General features: G+C 39.0%; 1 protein-coding gene across 7 annotated transcripts in view; it reads left to right on the top strand.

Annotated features, from left to right (window-relative positions):
* DCBLD2 (discoidin, CUB and LCCL domain containing 2) overlaps positions 1 to 26,600 on the top strand; it is a 46,432-nt gene that overhangs the window by 16,647 nt on the left and 3,185 nt on the right. For 5 of the 7 annotated variants that reach the window (XR_014950446.1, XR_002466802.4, XR_014950379.1 and 2 more), the window contains 14 exons: positions 899 to 1,126; positions 4,276 to 4,413; positions 5,557 to 5,608; positions 6,956 to 7,028; positions 9,161 to 9,294; positions 9,927 to 9,967; positions 12,071 to 12,286; positions 13,887 to 14,011; positions 17,818 to 17,965; positions 18,365 to 18,535; positions 19,513 to 19,606; positions 19,981 to 20,030; positions 20,927 to 21,064; positions 22,135 to 22,553. Coding sequence is in view for 4 of the 7 variants with exons in the window: in XM_085562289.1 (XP_085418415.1) it covers positions 899 to 1,126; positions 4,276 to 4,413; positions 5,557 to 5,608; positions 6,956 to 7,028; positions 9,161 to 9,294; positions 9,927 to 9,967; positions 12,071 to 12,286; positions 13,887 to 14,011; positions 17,818 to 17,965; positions 18,365 to 18,535; positions 19,513 to 19,606; positions 19,981 to 20,030; positions 20,927 to 21,064; positions 22,135 to 22,553 (2,027 nt within the window). In the remaining 3 variants the exon portion in view is untranslated. Of the gene's footprint in view, positions 1 to 898; positions 1,127 to 4,275; positions 4,414 to 5,556; positions 5,609 to 6,955; positions 7,029 to 9,160; positions 9,295 to 9,926; positions 9,968 to 12,070; positions 12,287 to 13,886; positions 14,012 to 17,817; positions 17,966 to 18,364; positions 18,536 to 19,512; positions 19,607 to 19,980; positions 20,031 to 20,926; positions 21,065 to 22,096; positions 26,181 to 26,600 lie in introns of those variants that run through there. The other 2 variants (XM_085563724.1, XM_085564987.1) reach the window with 2 other exon arrangements.

Raw genomic sequence — 26,600 nt, 5'->3', positions numbered from 1 at the left:
TTTTTCTACCTAAAGTTCAGCTTACCTTTTTGTATTTAGTAGAGAAATTACACATATTATTGTGTAATATGAAACACTTTTAGCTGTCAAAACAAATTTTTGTCAATAAGAATCATGGTGATCATTGTGCATGTTACTCTAAGAACATTCACATTTCTAAACCAGCACAGAAATTCTTTCACTTTTTGTGCTACATACTGGGTGAAGTGCATGTCTAGCTGTTGAGTAATGGAATTTATCTGTTTGCTTTTTATAATTCAATATTCACAATACACAATTTTATTTTCCATTTGTCAAACAAATTAGTTTTAGTACTGTTATTACTGTTTAATACTCCAAAGTTAGGTAGAAGGCTTTGGGTTGGAGTCACAGCAAATTCCAAAAAATTGAATACGTTCTCTAAACAGGAGTGAATTGAATAATTAAAATAGTAGCAGTAGAAAACAATGTATTTCCAGTTTGGTAGTGGTCAGAGCTGTATTTAATATGCTGTATTTTACTTGCTGTCCAATGGCTGTGTACTTGTTTTTCATTGTGTTGTGAGTACAGTAACTTAGTAAAACCAATCTGCTCTGGTTTTATTGTCAGGTTTCTCTGTCCTTCTCAGCACCCGTTTCCTTCTGTACTGAGGTGTTAAGGAAATATGAAATAGCAGGGACACATCTTGTACATTCTGTTTTTTAATTCATTATGGACCACTTTCCATCTCACTGAGGAAGTTGTGGCAGCTCTCTGGTCACCTCTAGTGCAGAACGAAGGAGTTTGGTAGTTGAGTGGTATTTGTCACCATTGCTGTGTCACCATTGCATGAGTTACCTTGGAGCTGGCAGTCTGGAGGGCTGTGATGTGGGGCTCTGAGGAAGAGCGTGGCAGCTGATTTCTCTCTGCTCTTTCCCAGGTGATGGCTGTGGACACACTGTGCTGGGCCCCGAGAGCGGGACCCTGGCCTCCATAAACTACCCCCGGACCTCTCCCAACAGCACCGTGTGCGAGTGGGAGATCCGCGTGAAGCCCGGGCAGCGCCTTCAGCTCAAGTTCAGTGATTTTGATATTGATGACTCCGATTCCTGTCATTCCAGTTACCTGAGAGTTCACAATGGCATTGGCCCCAACAGGACAGAAATAGGTAGGAGTTTCAATTGTCACTGCTTGGAACTGCTGTCTTGTATAGAACTCAGGTGTACTGTGAGTACTTTTGTTGCTTTTTAACAGCAGCTGCATCATAAATACACCACAGATCCTGTTATAATCTTTGGGTCTTGAGATTCTCAAAGGAATTTCCACTGCAATGTGGATTTTTTGCCTCTGACATTTCCTAGTAGCTTGCAAAGTTCTTGTAAGCACTGAAGAGGGTACTGTAAAACTAGAAATATCTTCATTAAAAATAAAAAGGTGAAAAAAAAATATATATCTTACCTTATCTGAAATGCCTTTCTTTTTATATCAATTCACTCTGATTTGAGCTGTTCATCTTGGTGGTGTTAAAGGATGACAGGCTTCAAAAGGTATGTTCCATCCTCTGATAATGTTCTTAGTTTTTGTTTCACGACCAGAAGTCGGTGAGTTTTTTTCAAATAGCAGCGTGATTTTATCATCTACATCAAGGTATATGTCAGGTGTTTAGACTTATGGTTACTTCGCATAAAATTCAAAATGAATTGTCGTTCTTCTTTTTCTAAAATTAGCTGTTATACAGATGAACTTTGTTTTCTTTCCTAAAGCTTTAATTTGGAGACAGCGAAAAATATTTACTTCACTGAGACTGTTTTTGTGCAATTCAAATGCTGATCCCACTAAATCGAGTCTTTTTCTAAAGAGGCCAGTGAGTGTTAGGTTTATTAACCCTCTTTTCCAACTGTTACCTAGGTAAGTGTGTGTGAAAATAAGTATGTGCTTGGAGCTGTTGAGCCAGACTTGGTCTAAAATAGGAAACATTGAATACCTTAAATGGCAAGGAACGTCAAGTTCTGATAAGTCTATTATTCACTTTTACAAGGGACTTAATGGGTTCGAGTAAATTCCTGCTTCATTTGTTTCCCTGGCTTTTCAGCTGTGGTCTGCTGGTGTAGCAGCACAGTATGTTGGAGAAATGTGTGTGTTTTTCTGGTCTTAATAAATTAAATCACAGGACAAACAGAGATATTAACAGTGGCAAATACAGATGAGGCAGGGTTTGGGTTTTTTTTTTGGGTTTGAAGCAACAGACACTGGAGAGATTAAGCAATGACTTGCATTTTCATGGGAGAAATCTGGACTTATCCTAAGTTTATCCATTCAAGATACTGCCATGGTCTAACATTGTTTTACATAACTTGTTTTACATAAAATCTGAAATTCAGTCATACCTTTTTTTTACCCAAAATGACTTAAAAGTTGGCTGGTTAGATTAAAAAATCAGTTGTCAGTGGGTTCATTGATAAACAGAGAGGGTTTCTAATGAAGCTTTTAAGGGCTAGTGCTTATTCCAAGCCTGTTGAGTATATATGAAAATATCAAAAGAAGATTCAAGTGCTCAGTGGTAGGTTGGTCTCTAGCGTAAGATCTAGAAGAGTTTATAAGATTTCAGTACAGTCAAATCACTGTGCATCTGCAATCAGATGTACTTATTTAAGACATGGGAGTTCCCTCTCCTGGTGTATTGTAGATGTACAAAAGCACTCGCGATCCTTCAATGCATAACTACAGATAAAATAACAATATTACATCTTCTGCACACACAGCTGACAGAAGTGTAACTGCAGTCATGCTTTTTCACTTCCTAGTGCTTGCTTTTTAAACGATTGACAAAAATCAGGGAAGAGTTAGAAAAATTATTTATAATTATTTAGTCTCAAAAGTATGCCTTGCTGTGAACCATAAAGTGCAGCACTGGAGAGTTTATCCAAGCTGGATTTAAATGGCTTGCACTATGCATTTGCCTGAAGAAGGGGGTAAATGCTGTTTTGAGAGGAGTCTCATGATGGTCACTCATGTAACAAGATCCAGTGGCTGAAAAAAAATTTTAAAAAAAGCTTTTCTGGTTTCTTATTAGAAGATACCCTTGCTTTGTTAAAAAAAAGAAAAAAACTGAATAAGCAACATCTAGAAAGCTCTGAATAATGATAGGAATTTTTATTTTAACTTCTATAATTTTTTAAATTATTTTTATAGTGTTTGGGAGTGCAATTCACTTTTTAAAGGAAATTGACATACATGTTATATTTATTTTGTATTATATTTGTTAAGAACTATTCCTGCAGGAACATGTTACTCAATTTCCTTTACATTAGTATGGTAATTTGCCTTTATTTGAGAAAGGAGCAGAAAGAGGCAGTGTCATTTCCTGCTGGTGATTATTCTCTTTGGTTATCCACTGCAGAATCTTAAATAGGGTTATAGATGGTTTCTACAATATTGAATGATCATGGTAGCCTGTAGAACAAAAGATTATTTTTTTCTAAACAAGTTAATTAACTGGTCAGTATCTTTACTAAAGCTTCTAGTTAATAGGACTGGAGAATTCCATATTGACTGGGGCCTGTTTAACAGCAATTCATCCATTAATGTGACTTGGTATCAATTCTTGAACTTCATAGGGCAAATATTGTCAATATCTGTGGACTCCAGCAGTTGAAATTGTGTTATTTTTGTTCATTTTGTATGGCAAGAGAAGCACTCAGATACAGAACCTTTGTTAGAATTTTTAGGTGTGACAAAATAGAAGAGAACTAATTGGTAATGTATCTTAATGGTGCTTACCTATGGTATGATAATACATGATATATGTATGATACTGCTGAAATGCAGTGACCTGTGCCTGTTGCTGTCCAGAATAAGGGAAAGTATGTGACAGAAACCATGGAAGAGTCTATGAGGAGGAAGTGCTCCAGTAACTTTGGGAAAAGGACAGCTTTTTTCTCATTTGCTTCTGTAGATGCTTCTCATTGTCCCGACTTGATCCTTTCCCTTGTGAGATTCCTAATGTTCTCTGAAGCTCTGCCTGTGGGGGTTATGCATGGCTAGAGGTGAATGGGATAAGGTCACGTTTATCTGCAGGTATGGGAATGCAAGACCTTGGACAGTGACAAAGCAAATGTGGAACTCGCAGTCTGCCATTTGCTTTAACTGGTCACCAAGCACATTGTTTAGTGTCATTCTCGTGTATTTGCTTTTGAGTATACACCAGAACTAACGTGAGCTTACACTGCAGATGAAATAAGAGGCTGGAAATCGAATAAAATGCTTATTGCATGTGTTATTTTGGATCAATATTTGTTCTCCTCCTTCTCTCGACAGGAAAATACTGTGGGTTTGGCTTTCAAATGGATGGTTTAATCACTTCAAAAAGTAATGAAGTCACAGTACAGTTCATGAGTGGAATTCACACATCTGGACGTGGATTTCTTGCAGCTTATTCAACCACAGATAAATCAGGTATTTATAATTATTTGGTAATTTTTCCAATTCAATCGAACCAATTAATTTACTCCCATATTCTTACAAATTAACTTCTAAAAATTTAGTACACATTTCATGATACTTCCGTGTAGGAAATTTGACTGCCTGCCTGAAAGTTGCTGTAGTTCTAAAGAAATTTCAAAGTTCAAAGCTTTCCTTGAACAGCAGAGTAAAAATGTCAGTTGTCTGTTATAAATGAAAGAATTGCTTCAGATTCAGGACAAAATTAATTTTTTCAGGCAATAGTCAAGGTGGCAGATAGCTAACAAGTTTTCCTATCAAACTGTATATATTTTACAGACTAACCTTGTGGAAATTTTTATTTCAGTAGCAGGCTCCTGTACTTCCTTAGCTCTTTAATGACATAGTCTGCTGACTAGTTTTTTGTCTTTTTCTTAGTTTTTTTCCCCCTGGTTTTGGTTCTTTTAAGCCTCTGAAAAGGTTTCTGTATTTGTTTTGCATCTCCTCCCACTCATTGTAAAGGTGAGTGATATACGTGGTCTGCAAGGAAATGAAGGAGCAGCAGCAACTGCCTCAGAAGGCAAAAACCCTATCTGGAAGTTAATCTGAAAAGATAAAGAGTTTCAGTTTTTAATTTTGTAGGATTTTTGATGCATTCCTCTCTGTATTTTGGACTGTATGTGTTGATACACAGCAAACACAAACATGAAATTTGTGGTATCAGTCATGGATGCCAGTAATGCAGCATTGTAACATTTGTTCTCTGTGGTGCTTGTGTTCAGCTCTGCAGAACCATTAAATGATAAAAGCACAGGCCTCTTTAGCTTATTAATTTAATTTTGTGAAAAGACCATATGTTTCTGTCTCTGATTTATCTCTGAAATATAGTTATAAATTAAAATTAAGCTGCACCAAAAATGAATTTTTGTAGTGCTACGTCATATTCTCAGTAGATTTCCCAGTTACTCAGACAAATTAGCAAGGTTCTACTGTAATGCAAAATCTGTTGCAAGAAAATTTAGTAGTAATGTGTTTTTTTCATTCTGACACTTTTAGTTAAGCCTCAGAGTCTCAAATGTATGTATTTGTGCACTTTAAAAAGCATATTCAAGCTTGTTGTCTTTATCATCCTTTTGACCTAACCTTTTTTCTTTCCAGACTTAATTACCTGTTTAGACAATGCAAGTCACTTTTCCGAACCGGAATTCAAGTAAGATTGTTTTTTACCTGTTTCCCTCACAGTCTATTTAATGAAGTAATTTTAATGTCTCTGCTTTGTTACGTATTCTGACGCAGCTTGAAAATTTGCCATCCAGAGAACTTGAGACACAAACTAATTAGGGTTAGAGCTGAAGAATTTTGAGATTTGCACTCATCCTTCCTCCTTCTGTCTCTCCCATTTGTGTTCCTTACATGCAGTATACAGTAGAACCTCATTAATTTGCACTAACACATGGGAGTTAATATCTCATTTTCATGGAAAGAATATTGTTTTTACAAATATATTATAGAAGGTACACAACTTAATTACTGAAATTTGTATTACAGTTACCTAAGGAGTACTAAATGATGACACGTGTTAGAAATTGCAAACCCATTTCACAGTTGGGTGCTCATTAATGAGGTTCTGTGGAGACACAGATTGCTGTACATTCTGAAGGGGAAAATGTGTCATTTCCCTTTTGTCTCCTTCCCCATTTCCATCTAAAGCAAGGCCAATGTTTAAAGCTGCAGACTATTGTGAAGTATCTAAGCTTGCCTTTTGGAGAACTTAAACTGTGGCAAACTGAAACGTTTCAAAGCGCAACCTTTGCATTTCTCCTTCATTTTCCCAGGTTCCAAAACAGGGCTTCAGTTGTAGGTTCTGGCCTTAGTCAACATGTGACAAAGTCTCTGAATCCCCCTGCTTTCATGGAACCTACAGCATCATTTCAGCTGTTGCTGAGCTGTGGGGAAAATGTTGATGAGTTTACTCCACTTTACTTTTAGCTCTTGAAGATGTAATAATTTTCATGTGTGCAGTATGAAATGGCCCTAGAACATGAACAGGCTTGATCCAGTGGTGCTAGTGTCTTGCCTCTTGCTTTTTATTAGCTAGTGGTAATTTGGCCAGTTTTTTATGGTCAAAGCATTGCCAAAAGCTGTTAAAAATAGCAATATTTTCAGATGCTTTATTTAAGGGTGCAAAACAAATAGATATGCAGGTCTCTTTTTCATAAAATAAAATTCATTAATATTGTTACTTATCTGACTTTGAATTTACAGGAGCCATGTAGTATTCATATTATAAAATGCTGGCATTATTAGCTCATCATATTGAGCCTGGAACTGTACTTTCAGTTGAGACTTATTTTAAAACATTTTTAAATGTCTCTTCTCCTGTTGTGGACTTGTGAGTATTTTCAGTCTGGTTTGATAGGTCTTCAATTAGGAGATATCATTACATAGTGATACCTGAATAGAAGAGTGCTGTAAATCAAAACCATAACTTTTTTATAACAGTAAGAGAGTTGAGATTTGCATGCAAGTCCTGACTTGATATTTTGTTCTCTTTCAGTAAGTATTGTCCAGCTGGATGTGTGATTCCTTTTGCTGATATTTCAGGCACTATTCCTCATGGATACAGAGACGTAAGTAAAAATACCATGTACCTCCTGAAAGTGAGTAACACAGTACTCCGTTTTTGGCACTGCTGCTAAATGCAGGTGCTTCAGATGTTGCCATCTCTAAGAAGTGGAGTAGTCTAGTGGGGTCTCAAGTACTTTCATAAATCCTGGAGAGAAGGGTGGATCAATCAAAAGAGTGGGGTTTTTTCTAGCTCTTGTTTTCTTCTGGTTGGTTTTCTCAGGCTGGGAGATTGAGATTAATAAAGAAAGAACTAGATAATTTTAATGATGTCCTCTTTGTTTTTAACAATGTAATGCCTCTTCCAGCAGTGTCTTAGTGGTTATCTTATTTTTTGTTACAATTGAGAGATGAAATACTGTTTATGCTCAGCAGCTATAAAATAATTTGCAAAACAAATTTAATACTGTAACAGTAGTTCTATAAATTGGTAGTGAGCGTCTTTAATAATGTGAGCATCTTTACTTAAGACACTGTAAAATCCTATACAATATTTTTCTAATGTAAGCCTTTGCAGGTCAGTTAATGAATTGCCATAGGATGGGAGGATGTTCACTTTGTTTATTTTTAAGTGATTATAATTTTGCTAGCAATCTACTAAAAGTTACATTAACTCCCTGGTTTCTATCTAAAAATACTCTTTTAATAAGCCCTTAGATCTAGCACAGAGGTAAGACAATGTAAAAATGTTAGTAACCGCAGATTTTAGTATTAAATACTAAAATAATTAAAATGTCCCTGTATGGGTTTTGGTTTTTTTTTCCAAATATTTCTAAATCCCAGGCTATTTGCTTAAATAATCACACCCATGTAAAAATGTCACCACAGAGTAATTGTGTTACATTTTCTGGTCCCCAGTAAGTCCTCACTAAGTGTTTACAAGGTAATTTTTGTTAACAAGATGAAATTGATTCTCTGCCTCACAAATTTATGGCATCTGTAGGAGTTCTGCTTGTTGGGAGTTTTTTGCCAAAATCTGGAATAATTGTTTTCTATGGAGAAAAATGAAACCTTTTCCTAAGGAAATTTAAGGGATTAAATGTCCTGTGACTTTCTATACTTTATCACTGAAAAAAGTGAGAGAATTTCCCATAAGTCAGGTTATGTGGAAGAAAATGAAATTGTCCAGCAATTTAAACCAAATTTCAGGTTGAGGTTTCTCATGCATCTCTTTCAAATGTACAGGAACTGTTTGCTGCTTTAAAAAATACCAAAAATCTTGATTCTTTTCTGTGAGACTGTAACCTTCAAAGTCCTTGAGGGCTTGGAGCTCTTACTGCTGACATCTGGTGAGCAGGGAGGAGAGAGTTGCATCTCCTACAGAATCCCATGCTCTGACTTTAATGGATAGGGGAGCTGTGTTGATCCCAGACCTACTGGATGTGCAAGCCCGATGGAACTGGTGCAGTGAGGGCTGCTCACTGTGGCACCTGTAGCCTGCAAGCCAGGGAAGTGTCACTGTGGCATTTGTTAGCAGGTTCTGTCATCCAAGGAGAAAAGGCAAGAACGTGATACCCTGCAAAATAATTTTTTACTACTGATCTCCACTGACTTACATAATTGACTTGTTTAGGATGAGTTGTTTGCATGTATTACTGTGGCTTTACATGGATCTGAGTGCTGGATGGTTAAACCATGTTTAACCACAAGTTATGATAAAAAATACAACCCCTTGGCTAAAAGCTACAACAGCTGCAGTGCCTCACCCCTTAATTGTGAGAAAATAAACAAACATGCTTTCAATGTGCTTTCTATGAAAAGGTTTTCTATATATTTACATCTTTTGTTGTCTAATACAATTTATTATAGGCTGAGTCTTGCTGTCTGGCTTTTTCAGACTGATTCACCGTGGTGTTGGTTTGAGGTTATTTAATTACAACAGTTACATTCTTAATACATCTGGTCTTAATACATCTGGGTGAGGACACAGTGAAATGTAGGGCCCTCTTCTTGTATTTTGATAAATTCAATAATAAATAAAAATGAACAGTTTCTAAATAACCAAGATAACAGTTAATGAATAATGGTATTTTAATGTAATAATAACAAAGACAGTGTAGCATTTACAATATATGGTGTGGTGTTTAATTTATTCACTTAGTAGTATGAAATGTTTTCTTTTCCTCCCTTCTTCAAGTCATCACCACTTTGTATGGCTGGTGTTCACGCAGGCGTCGTGTCAAATACTCTGGGTGGTCAAATTAATGTTGTGATCAGCAAGGGCATTCCATACTATGAAGGATCCCTGGCTAACAATGTCACCTCAAAAGTGTAAGTGTATTTAGTGTAATTTCCTTAGGTCTTGGTAGTGTCTCATTGTGGGATTAATTTCAGCTTGCGGAGCTATATGTTCCTCGGGCAGGTTCTCTTCTCTCTAAGTTTCTCACACTTTTGTTGTAGTGCAATTGTTTTACCGAATATCTTTAATCTCTAGACCAGAAATTTTCATTTTCCAAATTCTGCAAGGAGTTTTTATCTTCTTGGCTATAAATTCCTACTGGTCTGTGGAAAAACAGTAATTTAATGGCAGCTTTTCAGTTTCAGGAAAAGAGTGTAGCTTGTCATTGTATCTCAAGTCCCACAAGTCAAAGCAATCACAGGAGATGGGTTTGTGGGACTAGGACTAGCTTAATTTGAAAAGAAAGCATTTCAATGAAGACTTGCATTTTTCTGGGTAGATGTTTGTTTGAAAGTCTCTAACCCAGTATCCCTGGACTGGATTTCATTTGAGAAGGTGTTTGTGCTGCAAGTGCTGGCAGGATGTGTTTATCACTGAGTGCTTATTCAGGCACATGCGCATAGGTTTCAGTGGCATGCAGTCAGACAAGAAAAATAAATTGAAGACAGTTTGTTTCAATTTTTCTCACTGGGTGCTGCAAAACATCATCTTTTGTTCTCTGCAGGGGACCCTTGTCTACAAGTCTCTTCACCTTTAAGACCAGTGGTAAGTGTTACCACATGTATTACGTGTTACTACTTTCATACAAACTTTGTGAATAGAAGTAGGTGTGCAGATATTTGATTTCTTTATTTTGGTTCTTATTTGTGAGACCTTTTTTTACTGCATTCTTCAATAATGTATATTTTTTAATTGTTTTAATATGTCAACTTGATGATTAATCATCACTAATTTATAGGTACAGTGATGTTTCAAGTAAGACTTGCTTATCTGCAGAAAGATATTCTTTCAGGCTAATTAAATAAATCAGCTGTAGTGGAAGCTAGGCTTTTCCAAAGTGGAAGTTAGTTTTTCTTTAAGTCACTTTAAATACCATCTTTGGGTGGATGTTGAAAATAATGTGTGGCCTTTCCTTAGTCTCTTTAACTATTTTAATAACAAAGTAAAAACCATAAAACTATCATGTCTGTTTTTCATAAAGTTAAAGAAAGAAAGGGGGGGAAATCATGCAGATACTTCTTAAAAGTAAACAAATGCTTTTCGTAATAGATAAATAAAAGGCACAGTGAATGGGGATATAAAGACAAAAATCTGATGGGCAGGAGTGTTTGGTGATGGAAATGTATAAATAAGCAAAAATTAGAAAATGTAATGCACATAGTATTAAAATTATTTCTCAGGCATCTGCAAGAGCTGAGAAAAGGAATTACATATCTAGTGTCCTTATGCTTAAAGAATATTAAACACAGTGATCCAGGCAGGGTTTGCTGGGCTTTTTTGTCATGCACAATGTGATCTGATAGTGTGTATGAAAGTACTTAAATGGCCTGGAAATTGGAAGAGATAGGACAAAATGCTGATCTAGACTTTGTGGACTTCAGTTACATGTGAGAAATTACTGAATAAGCTAGAGATAAGATGCAAATCTAAATTAAAATGTCTGTAGTTGGGTTGCCTAGGAGTTAGGTGAGGGGAAAAAAACCTGTAGTATGCTCAAGTGAGGTTTATCAGACTGTGGTGAAGATCCTTAGATATTCCTGCTGTTGCAGTTGGTGTTATGACTTGGTATGGAGTAGAGGAGTGAGTTATTGATGTTAGAGACATGATCAGTGCAGAGGAAGATGAGACCACTTATACAGGAAGAACTGCCTGACTTTGAGACTTGGAAGAAGTTGCCTGAAGCATCACAGAGCAAAGAGTGGAATGTGGCACGTATTTAGAGACCAAGGCATTGGTTTGCTTCCAAGTGGCAGCATGTTAGATGGAAAATGACTGAAGAGGGAAAGGATTCCCCTAGTGAAGTGATCCTGTGCTGTGGCAGGTGACATGCAACTACTAATGTCATCTCAGAGGACATGGGCAAGACTTCCTCTGGGATCCAGTCACACGTGAACTCTGCCTTCCTGGAGGGATGAGTGCTCACCTTGGTGCAGAAGGCCTGCAGGGAGAGGGGGGAGTTCACTGGAGAAGGGAAGCTAGGCTATGTTCAGCCTGCCTGACTGAAGGCAAAGATTGCTCTCTGCTGATACTTCTGGGGACTGTGCACGTGAGAGGGGAAAACCATTGGTATTACAGAACAAGAAATTTAGCCCTGAATTTAGGAGATGTTTTTCAGCCACCAAAAAAAGGCAACATGGGAAGAAACATTTAATAAAAATGGTGACCAGAAAAATGTAACCAATTTCAAGGATGTGTTTGAGCTCAAGGCCAGGATTATGACATGACTTCCTACATGCTTTGGTTTTGTTCAAATTAACACTGTGGTCCTGGGGTTGGTTTAAAAACCCAAGAAGTTATACAGAAACAAGAAAGGAACTAATGAACCAGTAGCATGTTTCCCATTCCTGCATCAACAAGAGATACTCAGACCATGCAGTTTGGTTCCCCAGTGCTTCTTGTTGAGTGCTCTGTGTGAGTGGTGACTGACAGAATATCCTCATTACTCTTGGAACAGGTACAAATCATGGCATTCTCGTGGCTAGTTTGGTTCTAGCATCCCTGTTAGAAAGCAAAAGACAGTGTGTTTTGTTGGTATTGTTGTTATGGAAAAAATTTAGATGACAATTTAATATTTGCATGTAAAGTCTTAAAATTCAAGCAGCATAACTCCAGTTCTCATTTGCAATCCTCGCCTTTTCTGTTTTTCAGGTTGCTATGGGACACTGGGGATGGAGTCTGGGGTGATTCCTGATTCCCACATCACATCGTCGTCTACTCTTGAGTGGCCTAACCAAACAGGACAAGTAAACATTTGGAAACCTGAAAATGCCAGACTAAAAAGGATTGGACCTCCTTGGGCTGCTTTTATCAATGATGAACATCAGTGGTTGCAGATTGACTTGAATAAAGAAAAGAAAATAACAGGTAAGTGAATCTGATGTGGCTTCTCAGCAGCATTCAAAACTTTTGGTTACGTATATCCTTTTTTCCAGTGCTGGGCCTTAGATAAAGCTCAGGTGGCACTTACTTGTCATTACACTTAATTTACTTCCATGTCCTAGCTAATACACTGAGGAGCCTGGAGCTGAAGAGTTGTGGTTTCATAGTAGAAGACGTCTCTTTCATCAGAATTTGTTGAAGTGTTTCCTGTGGTTTTGTTGGATCCTCGATTCATCCTTTTTCCTGCTCATTGTCTCCTTGGAGATGCAGATCAAAATCCAGTCAGCTCAGCCCAGTGATACCTCTGGTGCAGGTGTACTGAGTTGTGTTCTGTGGTTTTCCCTAGTGCCTGTCAAGGCTGCAGCGAATCCAGCAGCAGGGAAAGGAGCATTTCCAGTGCAGTGTGAGGAGGCGGCAGACACAGGAGAACAGCTGGCAGCCTCCCCTCCACCTCCTCACTTCCAGTGGGGCTGGGCCCACAGCTGGGGACTGCAGCCCCCCAGCCAGCAGTCTCTGCTGGCCTTACTCCAGCAACAGGCCAGGCTCTGGGTCTGGCCCTGCTCCTTCACACAGGGCTGGTTTTAGCAGCCGTGCTGATGTGCAGACACAGCTGGAGGTGCTGTTTCCCTGGCGTCTCTGGATAGTTTGCTGTCCATTCTGAGATGAGCAGCCAGCTCATGGTCACCAGTTCCCGTGGACTGCAGCCTTGCCCGTTCCAAGTAGGGAAGCACTGAGGTGTTGGCATTTTGGGTTTAATCCTCGTGAGGCCTTGACATTTCGGCTTTAATCTCCAGGGTAGCTGTGCAGCTGTTGTACCTTCAGTGCCAGTGTTAGTGTTTCCTGGTTTAATCCTTCAGAGGTGATTTGCTGTTGTTAATGGACATGTTTGTCATCTGATGTAAATCAAAATTAAATTGGATTTAGGTGGAGTGTTTCATAGCATCTGGGGCTTTAAGGCTATTGTGAAACGTGTTCTGCTGATCAGTTTGCGTTTGTCTCATTCCAAAATGCCCGAGTTGGTCTCTGTAACCTCAGCTGCACACCCTGCTATCAGCAGCATGCCTTGCTGTCATTAAGCAACTTGGATTTACCAGTGGCCTTTGTTGTTGCCTCCCTGGGGACTCCTTGGATTTTGCATTACTCCTTTAATTCCTGTGCCAACCAGCTTTTCCGAAACAGCTTTGCTGTGTGAGCTGTGCTGCAGCGTCGGCTGTAGGAAACTGCAGTTTTTTCAGTGGTGCCTTGAGGCTGGCAGTACCAGAGCAGGGAAGAGCTGTGTCAGCAGCTGGAGACAGCAGTGAGCTGTGGTCAAACGAAGGGGCCGTTTCCATCAAGGAATGGGGTGGAGGGGAAGGGCTTTACAAGATTATACCATGAAAATTAAAATACAGACTAAATAAAATAAGTTTACTAAGTTTCAGTCACTGTGGAAGATTCAGACCCTGGCACTTTGGATAAACTTCTTGAAGTTAACTGGACCAGTTAAGACTCTCCACTATACAACTCTGGATTCAAGAACTGATCTGTTAATTTTTACAAAGTGGTACCAGTTTTTTGTCTTAACTGGGTGCCTCAATTTTCACAGGTATTATAACTACTGGATCAACTTTAGCAGAGCACTACTATTATGTCTCAGCCTACAGAATTTTATACAGTGATGATGCACAGAAGTGGACAGTGTACAGAGAACCTGGCATGGGTAAAGATAAGGTAAAAATGCCACATGCTTTCTAGGTATGTTCTAAGGGGATTTCACAGTTGTAAATACAAGTCATTTTGGTATGGTGAGAAATCATTAAATAACTTTCATTTTCAGTCATATTTTGAATTGTAAACAGCTGATAAGCTGAAGAAAATATGGCAATATGCAAATATGTAAGGATTTGAACAGTTCTAAATTTCAGATGTTATTTTTATTCTTTATTCTTTATTATTTGTTGATTTATTATTTATTTGGGGAGACAATATTCTATACAAGAAAATTCTGTTGCCGGTGGTACATTTTCTGGTACTGCATCTCTTCAAGAATAATTCTATTTCTTTTAAAATAAGTTATATGTTTTAAAATTAAGCTTTTTTTTTTATCCTCTTATGGTTACAGAATAACTGTTATGGGTTGTATAATTTTTTTCTAATGTTTCTGTCAATCTTAGTTTTTAACCAAATACTGTTAAGTTTCTTATATAAGAGAACCCCCCTTGCAGAAGGAGGGGTATGTTCAGATTGCAAATGTTTTGCCACATAGGAAAGGCCCTAATGTTAGCAGCAAGATAATCTTATTTTCCCCATGTTTATAGCTATGCAATATTTAATATTTAATAGTAAAAATGAGGAAATTCATGTCTTCCAGGTGGCTCAGATCAGATTTTATTAAAGAAATGACAAGATTCTGAGTAATGTGACTGGAACTAGATTTTTCTTCTTTTTCTTAAAATCCTTGGATGTAATCTATCTTGGTTCTATAGGCCTGTGGTATTAAGCACATGTAACTAACTACTAGTCTGGTAGTTTTTTAGAAACAGGTTTTAAGGATGGTCACTTTGGCTGTCCTTGGTCATGTATTTACTCTGGCTTAACCATGTTTCAAGGGGGTATGTATCATCCTGTTGAAGTAAAAGGCTGAAGTTTGTTAAGAGATTTTTGAACACTGAACATAATTGCAATAAGAAACTCTTGGAAGAGAGGAGGAGAATTTACTGTCGGGTCTGAGCCTACATGTGAACTAAAGTGATTGTTGGTGTGAAGTATTCAAGAAAAAAAGGGGAAAACCATCATATTTTCTAGTTTTGAGTGCCCTCTTCTGGCCATAAAATAAGATCTTAGTTATCAAGCTGCCTAGATTTAGGCTTCAGTGCGGGTTTGACAATTTTCTTTAAAAAACTTTGCAGTTATTGCCTTGAATTTGAGCACATTGTTCCTCTTGCATGCTCATTAAATGAAATAAATTGTTGCATCTGAAATTACAGGCAACAGATCTTTCTTTGTGCTCTGTGTGTCATTAAGGGACAGGGCATGAAGAATCATATGTACCCAGGAGCTGGCAGCTGTAGTTAAAGACAGAAAAAATGGTTCTGTTTTTCTGCATCAAAATAGCAGATTTTCTCTCTCTCTGCCATCACTTCACTTGATACAGATTTGCTTTTGGATGCATCTGCTTGCAGGCTTCTCCGTTTTAACATGCCAGACCAGCTGGGAGGTGATAGTCCCTGGTTTTTTGAAACATGTTTGGAATTCCTAACGTTTTTCAGGAGACTAGAGGCTTTTCCAAGATTTTCCTGTAGTCTTTTTTGCAAATACCTTTTAGAGATTTGGAAGTACTCAAGAAAAACTTTTAGCTTATCATGTATTAAAAAATGAGTAAATGCTTGAATTGGGGAAAAAGGACAAATGAGAGTTGCGGTGTTGGAAAAGCTTTGTTTAACAGCACAGAGGGAAATGGAAAGAGTTTGATAATAAAAAGAATATGAGAGTGATTTCTCATTAAAAAGTTAGTGCTGTATTGAGCTCAGAAGCAAATTTTTTTAAATGCAAAATTTATGGTAACAGAAAATACAGAGCTACAGGTAAAGTTAAGCTACTTCTGTAACACAACATCAAAAGCTTGACTGATAAAAGCCTGGAGTAAAAATCTTTACTGTTAATCTTTCTTGAAGGTAGTAGTTGGTGTTGATTCTTTTTGCCCTTTCTGTTACATGCTCAGTTTTAGAAACCTGACATGAGCTTCAGCTTTCAGAGCTAGGCATCTGTAACATCTGCATGTGTTGTTTGGGCAGCCAGACGTGCCTTCTTTTGGTGCTGGGCTCTGGCAGGCCCAGCATGAGCAAGGGTACAGTGCAGCAATTCAGTCTGGGTGCATCCCCTCAGGATGTCACCTCTCTATTTGGCTTCTCACTTGCATCCTTACCAAAACAAAAAATTAATTGGTGAGATCTCTAGCTACAAACTTGTCATAAAAAAAAAAAAAAAGTAGTTCGGGAAAAGTGGCTGTAAATTGGAACCCAGTCTGCTGTGGGCACATGAACTTCAGCTACTTGGTGTTATTAATTTATTTCCAAAATAATGTCATGGGCTTGCCCCTGCATTTACTGTGTCTTCATTTGTTGCTACTGAATGTATTTAAGAACAAGAAGCTTAAATTCTGAGCAGGAATTTGTTTGGAATGGATAGTTTCCTAGAATAATTATTTCAGGCCTCTAGGGATATTCTAGACATTTTGTTCAAAAACTCAGCGGTGCAATACAGAAATCTCTTCTCTTGTGTATCAGGATTGAAACAGCAGTGATTTGTATTGATCAGAGATGTGCTAAGAGCTCTTGACTGCTCCATGTTATGCAGACACATTCAGCTGTTGCACAATGCAGTGCTTGTCTTTAAGAATGTGCTTTATTGCTTACCAAGCAGTGTGAGTGCGAAGAAAACTCCTTGTAATACTGACTTTTTCAGGCATGTGCCACAATTCTGTTTTACATTGCATCCACCATGATTTGCAGTGTCTGTATCAGTGCTTCAAAAGAAAGAAGTAATTTGCTGTCATGCCAGTGGTGACCTGTGTTGCAGCAGCACCACAGATTTGCATGTGCAGGGCCAAAGCCCCACTGCTGTGCACTAACATGGAGAGGCAGCTCACTTCCTACCAAAAGATATGGTGCCAAACCACTCTTCCTGAAGGAGACGGAAGGTTGGAGTACTGGGCCAAGCTGCTGTATTGTTTTAAGCAGCTTGAGGGTGAAAAAGCCATGGTTGGCTGTAAATCTGTCAGTGTGCTTACATTGAATTTCACAGGGACTCCTCTCACTGCTTTTAAACTCGAGCCAGACTCGTGTGTTGTTACATTTGTTGTGTGTGCAAGGATGGCAGTGAAGGACCAGCCTGAGCTCATCCCCCACACAAAGTCTGCACCCTTCTCTTGCAGAACCTCATGGCTCAGTGTGAGACTGAGGAGAGCTTTCACATTCTGAACCCAAATTCTCCTATTTGCGGCTGAGCACTTGTAGGCTGCAGCCACGAGAGCACAGTGTGGTTGGTTACACACTTGAGGGTGCCTCCAGTGCTTTCTAATAAATACCATCCTCAGCCAGGCTGTGCTGAACTGCTAGGCTGTGTGAAGGCACCCCTTAATTCCAGCTTGCACAGTGCCACAGCTCCTTGCTATCCATCTATATTTGAAGAGTAAGTGTAAAATACCAAGAAGGAGTTAAGAATGACTCAGTGCCATGAACACGTGAGATGTGTGTAACAGCAGGCTGTACCTGGGGAGCATCAGGAGGATATCCCATGGTACCTTTACTCTGAATGTGCATACATGTGCACACACATTTCTTTGTTTTATTTAGTTGTAAATGTAATGGGGCCAAGGGAGTGGACAAGTGCAGGCAGCAGCACTGTTCTGGGGTGAATTGAATCCCTTGCTGTTTATTCTTCCTAACTAAAACATCAAAATTGGTAGTACTTACTCTGTTGCTGTTGTATTTGTAGAACATAATATTTCTCTCTTTTTTTCCCCTCTTCTTTTCTAGGTATTTCAAGGGAATATTGAATTGTACCAGGAAGTTCGCAATAATTTCATTCCACCTATTATTGCACGTTTTTTTAGGATTAACCCCATAAAATGGCACCAGAAAATTGCAATGAAAGTAGAATTGCTAGGATGTCAGTTTAGTATAGGTAAGACAACTGAAAACTTTCAACAGTGCAAGACAAGTGAAACTATTAAGGTTGTAAATGAAATTACTAACGTTAAAAGTTATATCGTGGGTATATTTTCAGTGAGTCTGAAGTACTTCTTGGCGGCATAATCCTTCTTTAGCTGGTACTTCTCAGTTTATCCAAAACTTACTACACTTACCCAGGAAAATACTGAATTTACAAAATAAATGTGTTAAAAGATGCCAATCACTTGCTTTCCATATCATTCATTTGTGAGGGGAGAGGGTGTGTGTACTTTCCTTATATAACATGAACAAAAGCTTTATAGCAAACTGTTCCAGCTGTCTTCTCCTGAAAAGGAGATATGGAAAACTAGCCCTCCAAAGAACTTACCTTATACATTCTTTTCTTCTGAAGGTCGTGCTCCTAAAATCACGTTTCCAGCACCACCTCAGAACAAGAATGATGAGAAGAATGCTGACTTTGTGGATGAATTCATTCATTCAGTGAAGACTTCTCTGCAGACAGATAAAACAACTTTCACACCTGAAATAAAAAACACTACAGTGACTCCAAGTGTAACCAAAGGTATCCACCATTAAACAGTAAAAATGTTTGGAACTCCTTACAGTGCTTTGGCATATATTAAATTTGCTTTCTGCATTGAAATTTTCTCAAAACTTAACAAATTGCAGCAGATGATCAGTATTTTATTTCTAGTATTTACCAGTTATTATATACATATATGACAAAAGATGTGCAGTTGCATGCTGCATGAAGAATCAAAACCAATCTGCCAAGTAATATATGTAATATAATTGTACACACAATATATATTTTATAGATATATAATAGTTCCATCTTCCAGAACCTGTTCAAATGGTGTTCAACTTCTGATCACCGAACAAACATTTTCAGAAGGAGAAATTGGAACTTGGACTTCCCTTCTGATTTAATCAGGTGTAACTGATTTATTTAATACTTTCTTAGAACAAAACACCTTTGATACAGCAAATCTTTTCTGGAGCAGTCTTTTTGACATGAAATTTGAAAAATGTCACCTGGCATAATCATTTTGTTTATCAAAGACAATGGTCAGAAAAGGGAGCAAAATCACTGCAGATATGGGCACTGCTGAAGTGTCCTTTGGATGGCAGGGAACAGGATCACACACACAGAACCAGCACAGACTGATTTGGATTAACTGTTAAGGTACTATGAAATTTACTTCTTAAACTAGGTTTGAACTTACATGGTGGCACTAAGGGATTTTCTGCATAAATAACAGAATACATTGTTGTAACAGGAAAACCATATATTAAAAAAAACCTGGTTGATTTTGATGAAAACCCCTGCAAAAACCACCAGCTGTGCATGCATGTAGAAGAGTCAGATGTTAATGAATTTTGTGCTGTGGGAGCATCCAGCAGAGTAGCTTAGCTGGGATCTGGTGTGATAGACACTAAATGTGAAAACTGTGTGCTCTACCCAAGTAATTTTCAAATCAAAAACTGATTTATGAGAAGCTCTTTCTGTCTGACACCACTTAATTTAATGGCTTTCAGATGTGGCATTGGCAGCAGTTCTGGTTCCAGTGCTGGTGATGGTCTTCACTACTCTGATTCTTATCTTAGTTTGTGTGTGGCATTGGAGAAACCGGTAAATGAATAGATGGATGAAAGTGCTTTACATGAATGTTAGCCTGGTGTGTGGGAATGAAATGCTGCATGTATTGCTGTGGGAACTCTGTGGTCTGCACGTGTGGAAAGAATTGCATTATTTCTGAGAAAAAATTCACTTGACTTGTGAGGACAAAACAGCTTTTTGTAGCTGTTTTCATTGGAAGTGCTTTGACTGAAAACTGGTTTCTCTGTTAGCGGCAGACTGGTGATGGCATGCCAGGTTACTGGTGCTTATACATTAAATTTGAGATCCAGTTACAGCCAAGGTGATAGTTGCTGAGCATTGATTAGTGCATCTTTTGATAAGCAGACTAGTTAAAATAACTCCTCTTCTCTTTTTTTTTTTCACAGCAAGAAAAAAACTGAGGGTACATATGATCTACCTTACTGGGATCGTGCAGGTAACAAAATGATTTTATGAAACCATTTGCTCAGTGTTTTTTTGTTCAATGTATATTTCAGATTGCAGTTACAATTTTCATTAGCTTTCATTAGTTTTCATTAGAAGCTTTTCTAATGCTAGCTGAGGGAGGCATAGCAAACTGAATTTGTTTTTTGGACCAACTTAATTGTACTGCTTCTTTCTCCAATTTCTTTTTTTCAGAAATAGTAAATGTTGTGTCTCCTATTAGATCTGACCACTTCAAGGTTTTTTGTGAACAAAATAGAAAACCTTTTAATTATACAACATGAGGGGGAAAATTAATTTATAAGGAATGCCTCTATACATTTGATAGCCATTTATTTGGTACTTTTTTGTCCTGGGAAAAACTTTCATCTTAGTGTATGTTGGCTCAAAAGTTTTGTTTTCATTGCCCTAGTAAGCATGTGGGATTTAAGTATATCTTCCTTCCATCTAACTGTCCTGTGCCTCACAAACTTAAGATCAGACAATTGCACCAGGCAGCTCTTTGCAACGATCCTGAAACCAACCACCCGTGCCCCAGGTGCAAAGGGCAGCTGCAGCACTTGGGCTGGTACTGCTGTGTGACTGTGCTTCGCTTCTCTGGCCTCTGTTGAAAACTTGCACACCAGTGTCTGCTCACTGGTAATCTTAAGTATGTTTTGCCCTTTGGAAAAGGAACCTTTTTAATCACTTTCATTTGCTAAATGTCTGTTTCTGATAGCTCACAGCTGTGACATCTTAGGGTATTACTCAAAAGAGTGATAATTTAATTCTTTTACCTGCTTCAACAAAATACAAGCTGTGCTGAAAAATATTTTAGTAGCTTAAAACAGAGTACATATGCAATCTTGGTTTTTTGGTTTTTTTGCTTTTTTTTTAATCCATGTGAAGGTTGGTGGAAAGGAATGAAGCAGTTTTTCCCGACCAAATCAGCAGAACATGAAGAAACTCCTGTACGCTACAGCAGCAGTGAAATCAGTCACCTAAGAGCAAGAGAAGTCCCAACAATGTTGCAAACAGAGTCTGCAGGTACTTTGTGGGCCATGTTTTATATATATGTGTGTATATATGTATATGAATGACATCCCAAAAAATGTCAGGAATCTTTTTGGAAAGAATTTGGCTACATTTAATTATTTTCCGGTTTTGGAGGGTACAGAGGAGAAATTAGTAGTTCTGTGGGTAGGCATATCTCTTAATATGCAGGTTTCTTCGTGTTCTCTCATTTCATGTGCTATAGATAGACACTTGCCCAAGTTAATGCAGTAACTGAAAGGTTCTTTATTTGTTTTTAAACCTTGTGAAGGGTGAAAGAATTCTTCTGGTTATATTTTCATGCACTGGAAATTATTTCATCACAGTATTTTTATGCACAAATTGGAAATGTGGCATTTGATTCCCCACCCTCACTTATATGGTTAAATCATACTTGGGGCCTGGAAGAGGAGGGTTTATGGATAGTGGCACATGCCCTTTCCCTGGTGAGCCAGGCGTGGGAGGAGGGTGACTGACTGTGCCTTTGGTTCTGCGCTTACCTGCTGATGGCAGAATTGGGCAGATGTGCAGGAATTACAGCTTCACTGCAGGCAGAATTAGTTTTCTTGTTTGGCTGCTTGTCTGTGTTTACCCAGATAGTCAGGCTTTTTTTACCTCCAGCTTTTGTAACTCGGATTATCTGTTCAGCTAAAACATCTCAGACTACATGCAGGCTTCCCCTCTCAAAGGGCAACCTTTCTACCCCACAGACCACTTTTCATCAAGATCCAGGCAGAATAATTTTATTTAAATCTAATGTAAATAGAAGAACATTTTAGTCAGTTACATTTTCAGGGAGATTTGCAGCCCAAGTGCAGCCCACCTGGGAAGAAGTATAAACCTGAGAAGTGGGGATGTTTTGGTTTTGGCTATCTCAATGGCTTTACCTATGGGTGAAAGGAATCATTTTCCAAAGCTTTGGCAGTGGTGGACAGAGATGGAGCACTGGTTTGATGTCGGATAGTGATCTCTGGGAGACTATTGACAGGTTGTATTTAATGTGATGCCGCTGTAAAACAACCCCAGTGTGTTTGTGTTTTGTTTTGTTGGTGCCTGTAACGCAGAATATGCTCAGCCCCTGGTAGGGGGAATTGTGGGCACGCTTCACCAGAGATCAACCTTCAAACCAGAGGAAGGAAAAGAAGCCAGTTATGCTGACTTGGACCCTTACAACTCCCCCATCCAAGAAGTTTACCACGCCTACGCCGAGCCACTGCCCGTAACCGGACCCGAGTACGCGACTCCCATAATCATGGACATGTCCAGCCATCCCAGCACACCTCTTGGTGCTCCTTCCATTTCCACCTTCAAAGCTGCAGGGAATCAAGCTCCTCCACTGGTTGGAACGTGCAATAAACTGTTATCCAGGACAGACAGTGCATCCTCAGCACAGGCACTGTATGATATACCAAAGGGGCAGCCGGGGCCAGGCAGTGCTGACCAACTTGTGTACCAGGTGCCGCAGAGCGTGGCCCATCCCACTGTGAGTAAGGATGAACAAAGTTAGCTCATGAGTAAGGTAGAATGATGGCTTGTTTCTAAAAGCCAGTTCCTTAAAGCTCACAGCTTCACTTTTTTAATTCCATTGATTTGGTATTGTTAGTCTTAAATAATACAACGTTGAACCAAAAGACGTGGTATGGGAGGTCTGGGAAAACAGTAATTCTGCTTTTCCTTAAGCTGTGTGACAATTAACAGCTTGTCTCCTGCAAAACCATGGACTTTTTTTATTGCTACTGTACAATTGTCTGGAAGATATGAGAGAAGAACTCTTCACAACTAGCACCAGTAATTCATAGATTTGAGTGATAAATTGGGAGAAACAGCTTAAGTGCAAAAGCCAGTTATTTCTTTCTAATGGTACTGTATTTGGGGGGAAAAAACCCCATGTCAATACCCAAAGCTTTTAATTTCTGTGCAAGCACTAGAGCTTCTAAAATTCTTCTTTTCATTGTAAAATGTCTGCACAACTTTGGACTTAGCAAGCTGCTATCAGGACTGATGGCAAAAATTAGTTTCATGGCATAAAATAGTTCTGATTCTGAATTACATTAGTTCAGCTTTTGTTAACGGAATTTGGCAATTTTCAGCTGTGTGTTCCTCAGAAGGTTCCTGCCTTTTCGGTTAGGTTAGCCTTCCAAAACTAGAAGCTGCTGTCTTGTATTATCTCTTTTCGGCCTCTTCTTAAGCCACTCAGTCGTATTCCTTCCTAGGGATCCAGGAGGCACAGACTGACACAAGCAAACTACCTGGCAACTGCTTTTACATTATTCCCTATGCTTGTGAGGGCTACTTGAATATCATCTGCCTCCAGGTCAGACTTCCCTGATGCTCAGTGCAAGAAGCATTCAGGTCTTGGAGGTGACTTGAATTAGGAAAGGCCTTGCCCTGTCCTCCCTGAGAATGTCCTGGGTTCAGGTTTGACCTTATACAAAAAAAGGTTTGTACATACTTTAGTGAGTGCTTAAGGAAGCACAGATACTCTAATGGTGCACAGTTTGTGTTAGACATGCATTTAGCACATATGGTACGTTTTAGCACAACTGCCAAATTTAGCCTTAGGGATTTTTTATTATTGTTCTTATTAGAAGCATGAAAGATTCCAAAACCTTTGCAAAAGAACCAGTGCTATTCCAAAGAGTGTCCATTTCAGACTTATTTATTGGAATTTCCATCCTTTGAATGTTCCAGTGTTCTGTACTATGAAAACATTGCAGCCAGTCATTTACTGGGGTAATGTAAACTCATTTTAGCTAGGTAATCACAAAATGAAAACAGTCTGAAAGGCATATTTGCCATTTTTTATCTTGTTAGAAAAAAAAGCACAGCTTTCTTACCTAAGTAGAAAACCCCTCTATAGAAATGCTGTATTTTTATTCTAACAGCACTATTTTAAGGATGCTGAATCAATTTGTACATGTGGACCCCCTCCCTGCACATTAGCCTATTTTATGGACTTCAGGGGTTACTGTTTGTTTGTGATGCAATTCAAAACCTAGTTTACTGCCCAGGTCCTTAAATGCTGTGGACAACGTCTGAATGGAGCTGCAGTGGGCTCCATTCAGGGGGCTGCCACCATGCCTTAGCACCAGTACATCATCCTCACTTATCCCTGAAAATCTCTTTGCACAGGGGCTATATATAAACTCTGCAGTCAAAAATCACTTGTGGCCTGTTCAGCATCTAAAATATGGTTATACCTAGAATCATAGAATGGCTGGAGTTGGAAAGGACCTTAAAGATCATCTCCTTCCAATCCCCTGCCTTGGGCAGGGACACCTTCCACTAGATCAGAGCTCCATTGAACCTGGCCTTGAATACTTCCAGGTATGAGGTATCCATAATTTCTTTGAGCAACCTGTTCCAGTGTCTCACCATCCTCACAGTAAAGAATTTCTTCCTTTTAGATAACCTAAAATTCCCCTCTTTCAAGTCTCCACTCATTTCCCCTTGTCCTGTCACTGCAGTTCCTGACAAGGAATCCCTGTCCAGCTTCCCTATGGGTCCCTTCAGATACTGGAAGGCTGTAATGTGGTTTCCACACAACCTCCTCTTCTCCAGGCTAAACAGCCCCAGCCATCCCAGCCTGTCTCCACAGCCTAGTGGCCTCCTCTGGACTTGCTCCACTAGTTCCATGTCCTTCTTACATTGGGGGCACCAGAGCTGGATGCAGCACTGCAGGTAGGGTCTCACTTGAATAGAGGAGAATCCCTCACCCTTCTGGCCATGCTTCTTTTGATGCAGCCCAGGATCCCATTGGTTTTCTGGGCTGTGAGAGCACACTGCTGGCTCATGTTGAGTTTTTCATCAACCATCAACCCCCAGTCCTTCTCTGCAGGGCTCCTCTCAGTCACTTTTCTGCCCAACCTGTCTGTGAGCCTGGGATTGCCCTGACCCAGGTGTACGACAATGCCTTGTTCAGCTCCAAGAGTTGCCAGCCCTCAGGCCTGTCCAGGTCCCTCTGAATGGCATCCCTTCCCTCCAGCATGCTGATGGCACCTCACAGCTTGGTGCTGTGGGCAAACTCACTGAGGATGTGCTCATTCCCACTGTCCCTAGCACCAAGAAAGATGCTGAACATTCTCTGTGCTACCTTAAAGTCCAGTTCTATAATTTCTGATCATTCACTCTCATTCATTGAGAATGAAATTTTTTAATTATTTGTTTTAGAGCTTGGTGTCTTAAGCCTAAATGTGAATGTAAGGATGGTAAATACAACCCATTTGTGAACAGCAAATTCCTGCCTATGATTGTACTTTTATGTTACTACAACTTTTTCTGACTGACAAAACTAGTCTGCAATCTTCGTAAATTTGCTTAAACAGGTAAGTGACTGTTCCTAGCTATCAGCAGCAGCTGTGACTGAAAATATCTGTATCTGATCTGATTTTATTTCAAGGGGTGTTAGTTTCCAGTAAGATGTGACAATACAGCTATAGCCAACTTAAGAATCTTCTCCATTCTCAACCTGTACCAGTTTGGGCTTAAAAAAATTAATCTACCATAAAATAAATGGATGTCAGTATAAATAACACACCTGGATTTAATTGTTACTGCATACCAGGAATGGTAGAACTGTGGATAGCTGAAGGCTAAGGTGGTGTAAGAACTAAGCTATTTCCCATTGTAATACCCGCTGTATTTCTCCACAGTGGGTTATTTTTTAGCAAACATAATGCAACTTCATTATCATAACATAAAGCATGTTAAAGAAATGGACGTTTTTAAAATTTAAGCCCCTTTTTGGAAGAAATTTGATCCCAGGCTTTGCTCTTGCTTATGACGTTGGATATGTTTTCTGCTAGGGCTAAGATACATTTGAACATCTAACGGTTGGGTTTAAATTGCATGACACTAAGATTAGAATTTCCCTGTACAATAAAGCAAAGGTACGTTTCATGGGTCTCTCTTATATGTGAAGACATGTATAAAATGTATTTCAATCTTGTTTGGCTTGAGTATTCTCCCAGAATGTATGTTCTTACCTCAGCATGTATTGTAGTTGCTCAGTATTTGTATATGTTGCTAGGACTTAGACTGTATAGATAGTGAGGGGGTTTTATATGTTAAAAAGTATTTTAAATAAATTGTACATACCTATTACTCAGTATGTTTGCAGTTAACACATACCTTGTATCTAATTCATCTGCAGTCTGGCAATGCCAGGGTTATTTGTGAGTTACACACTGGGCCATGCCCAGTCTCCAAGAGGTTCCTGGCAGCAGGTCCTGTCCCCAGTCAGCACAATCCCTCTGCACTGCTGGAGAGGCTGCTGGGGCAGTCTTCAACCAGACCATGGCTATTGCCAGTTACTGAGTAAAGCTGATGCTGCTTGTGCTTCTTCCTCTTCTTCATATGAATTCCAGCACTGCAGTGCCTCATACAAAGAACTTAGGCATAATTAATTACTATTTTATGAGTAAATGTAGTGGGAGTTCAACAAGGTCTTGTTGCAAGCTGGAAGAAACTCCTGTTGCTTTACGAGGCACTTCAAATGTCTCTTAAAACATCAGAGAAATGCACACAATTA

The sequence above is a fragment of the Lonchura striata genome, chromosome 1 (genome assembly GCF_050655825.1).
Source record: "Lonchura striata isolate lonStrDom1 chromosome 1, ASM5065582v1, whole genome shotgun sequence".
NCBI classification, from domain to species: domain Eukaryota; kingdom Metazoa; phylum Chordata; class Aves; order Passeriformes; family Estrildidae; genus Lonchura; species Lonchura striata.
Note: the sequence above shows the minus strand (reverse complement) of the source record. Positions and strands in the feature narration are given on the sequence as shown.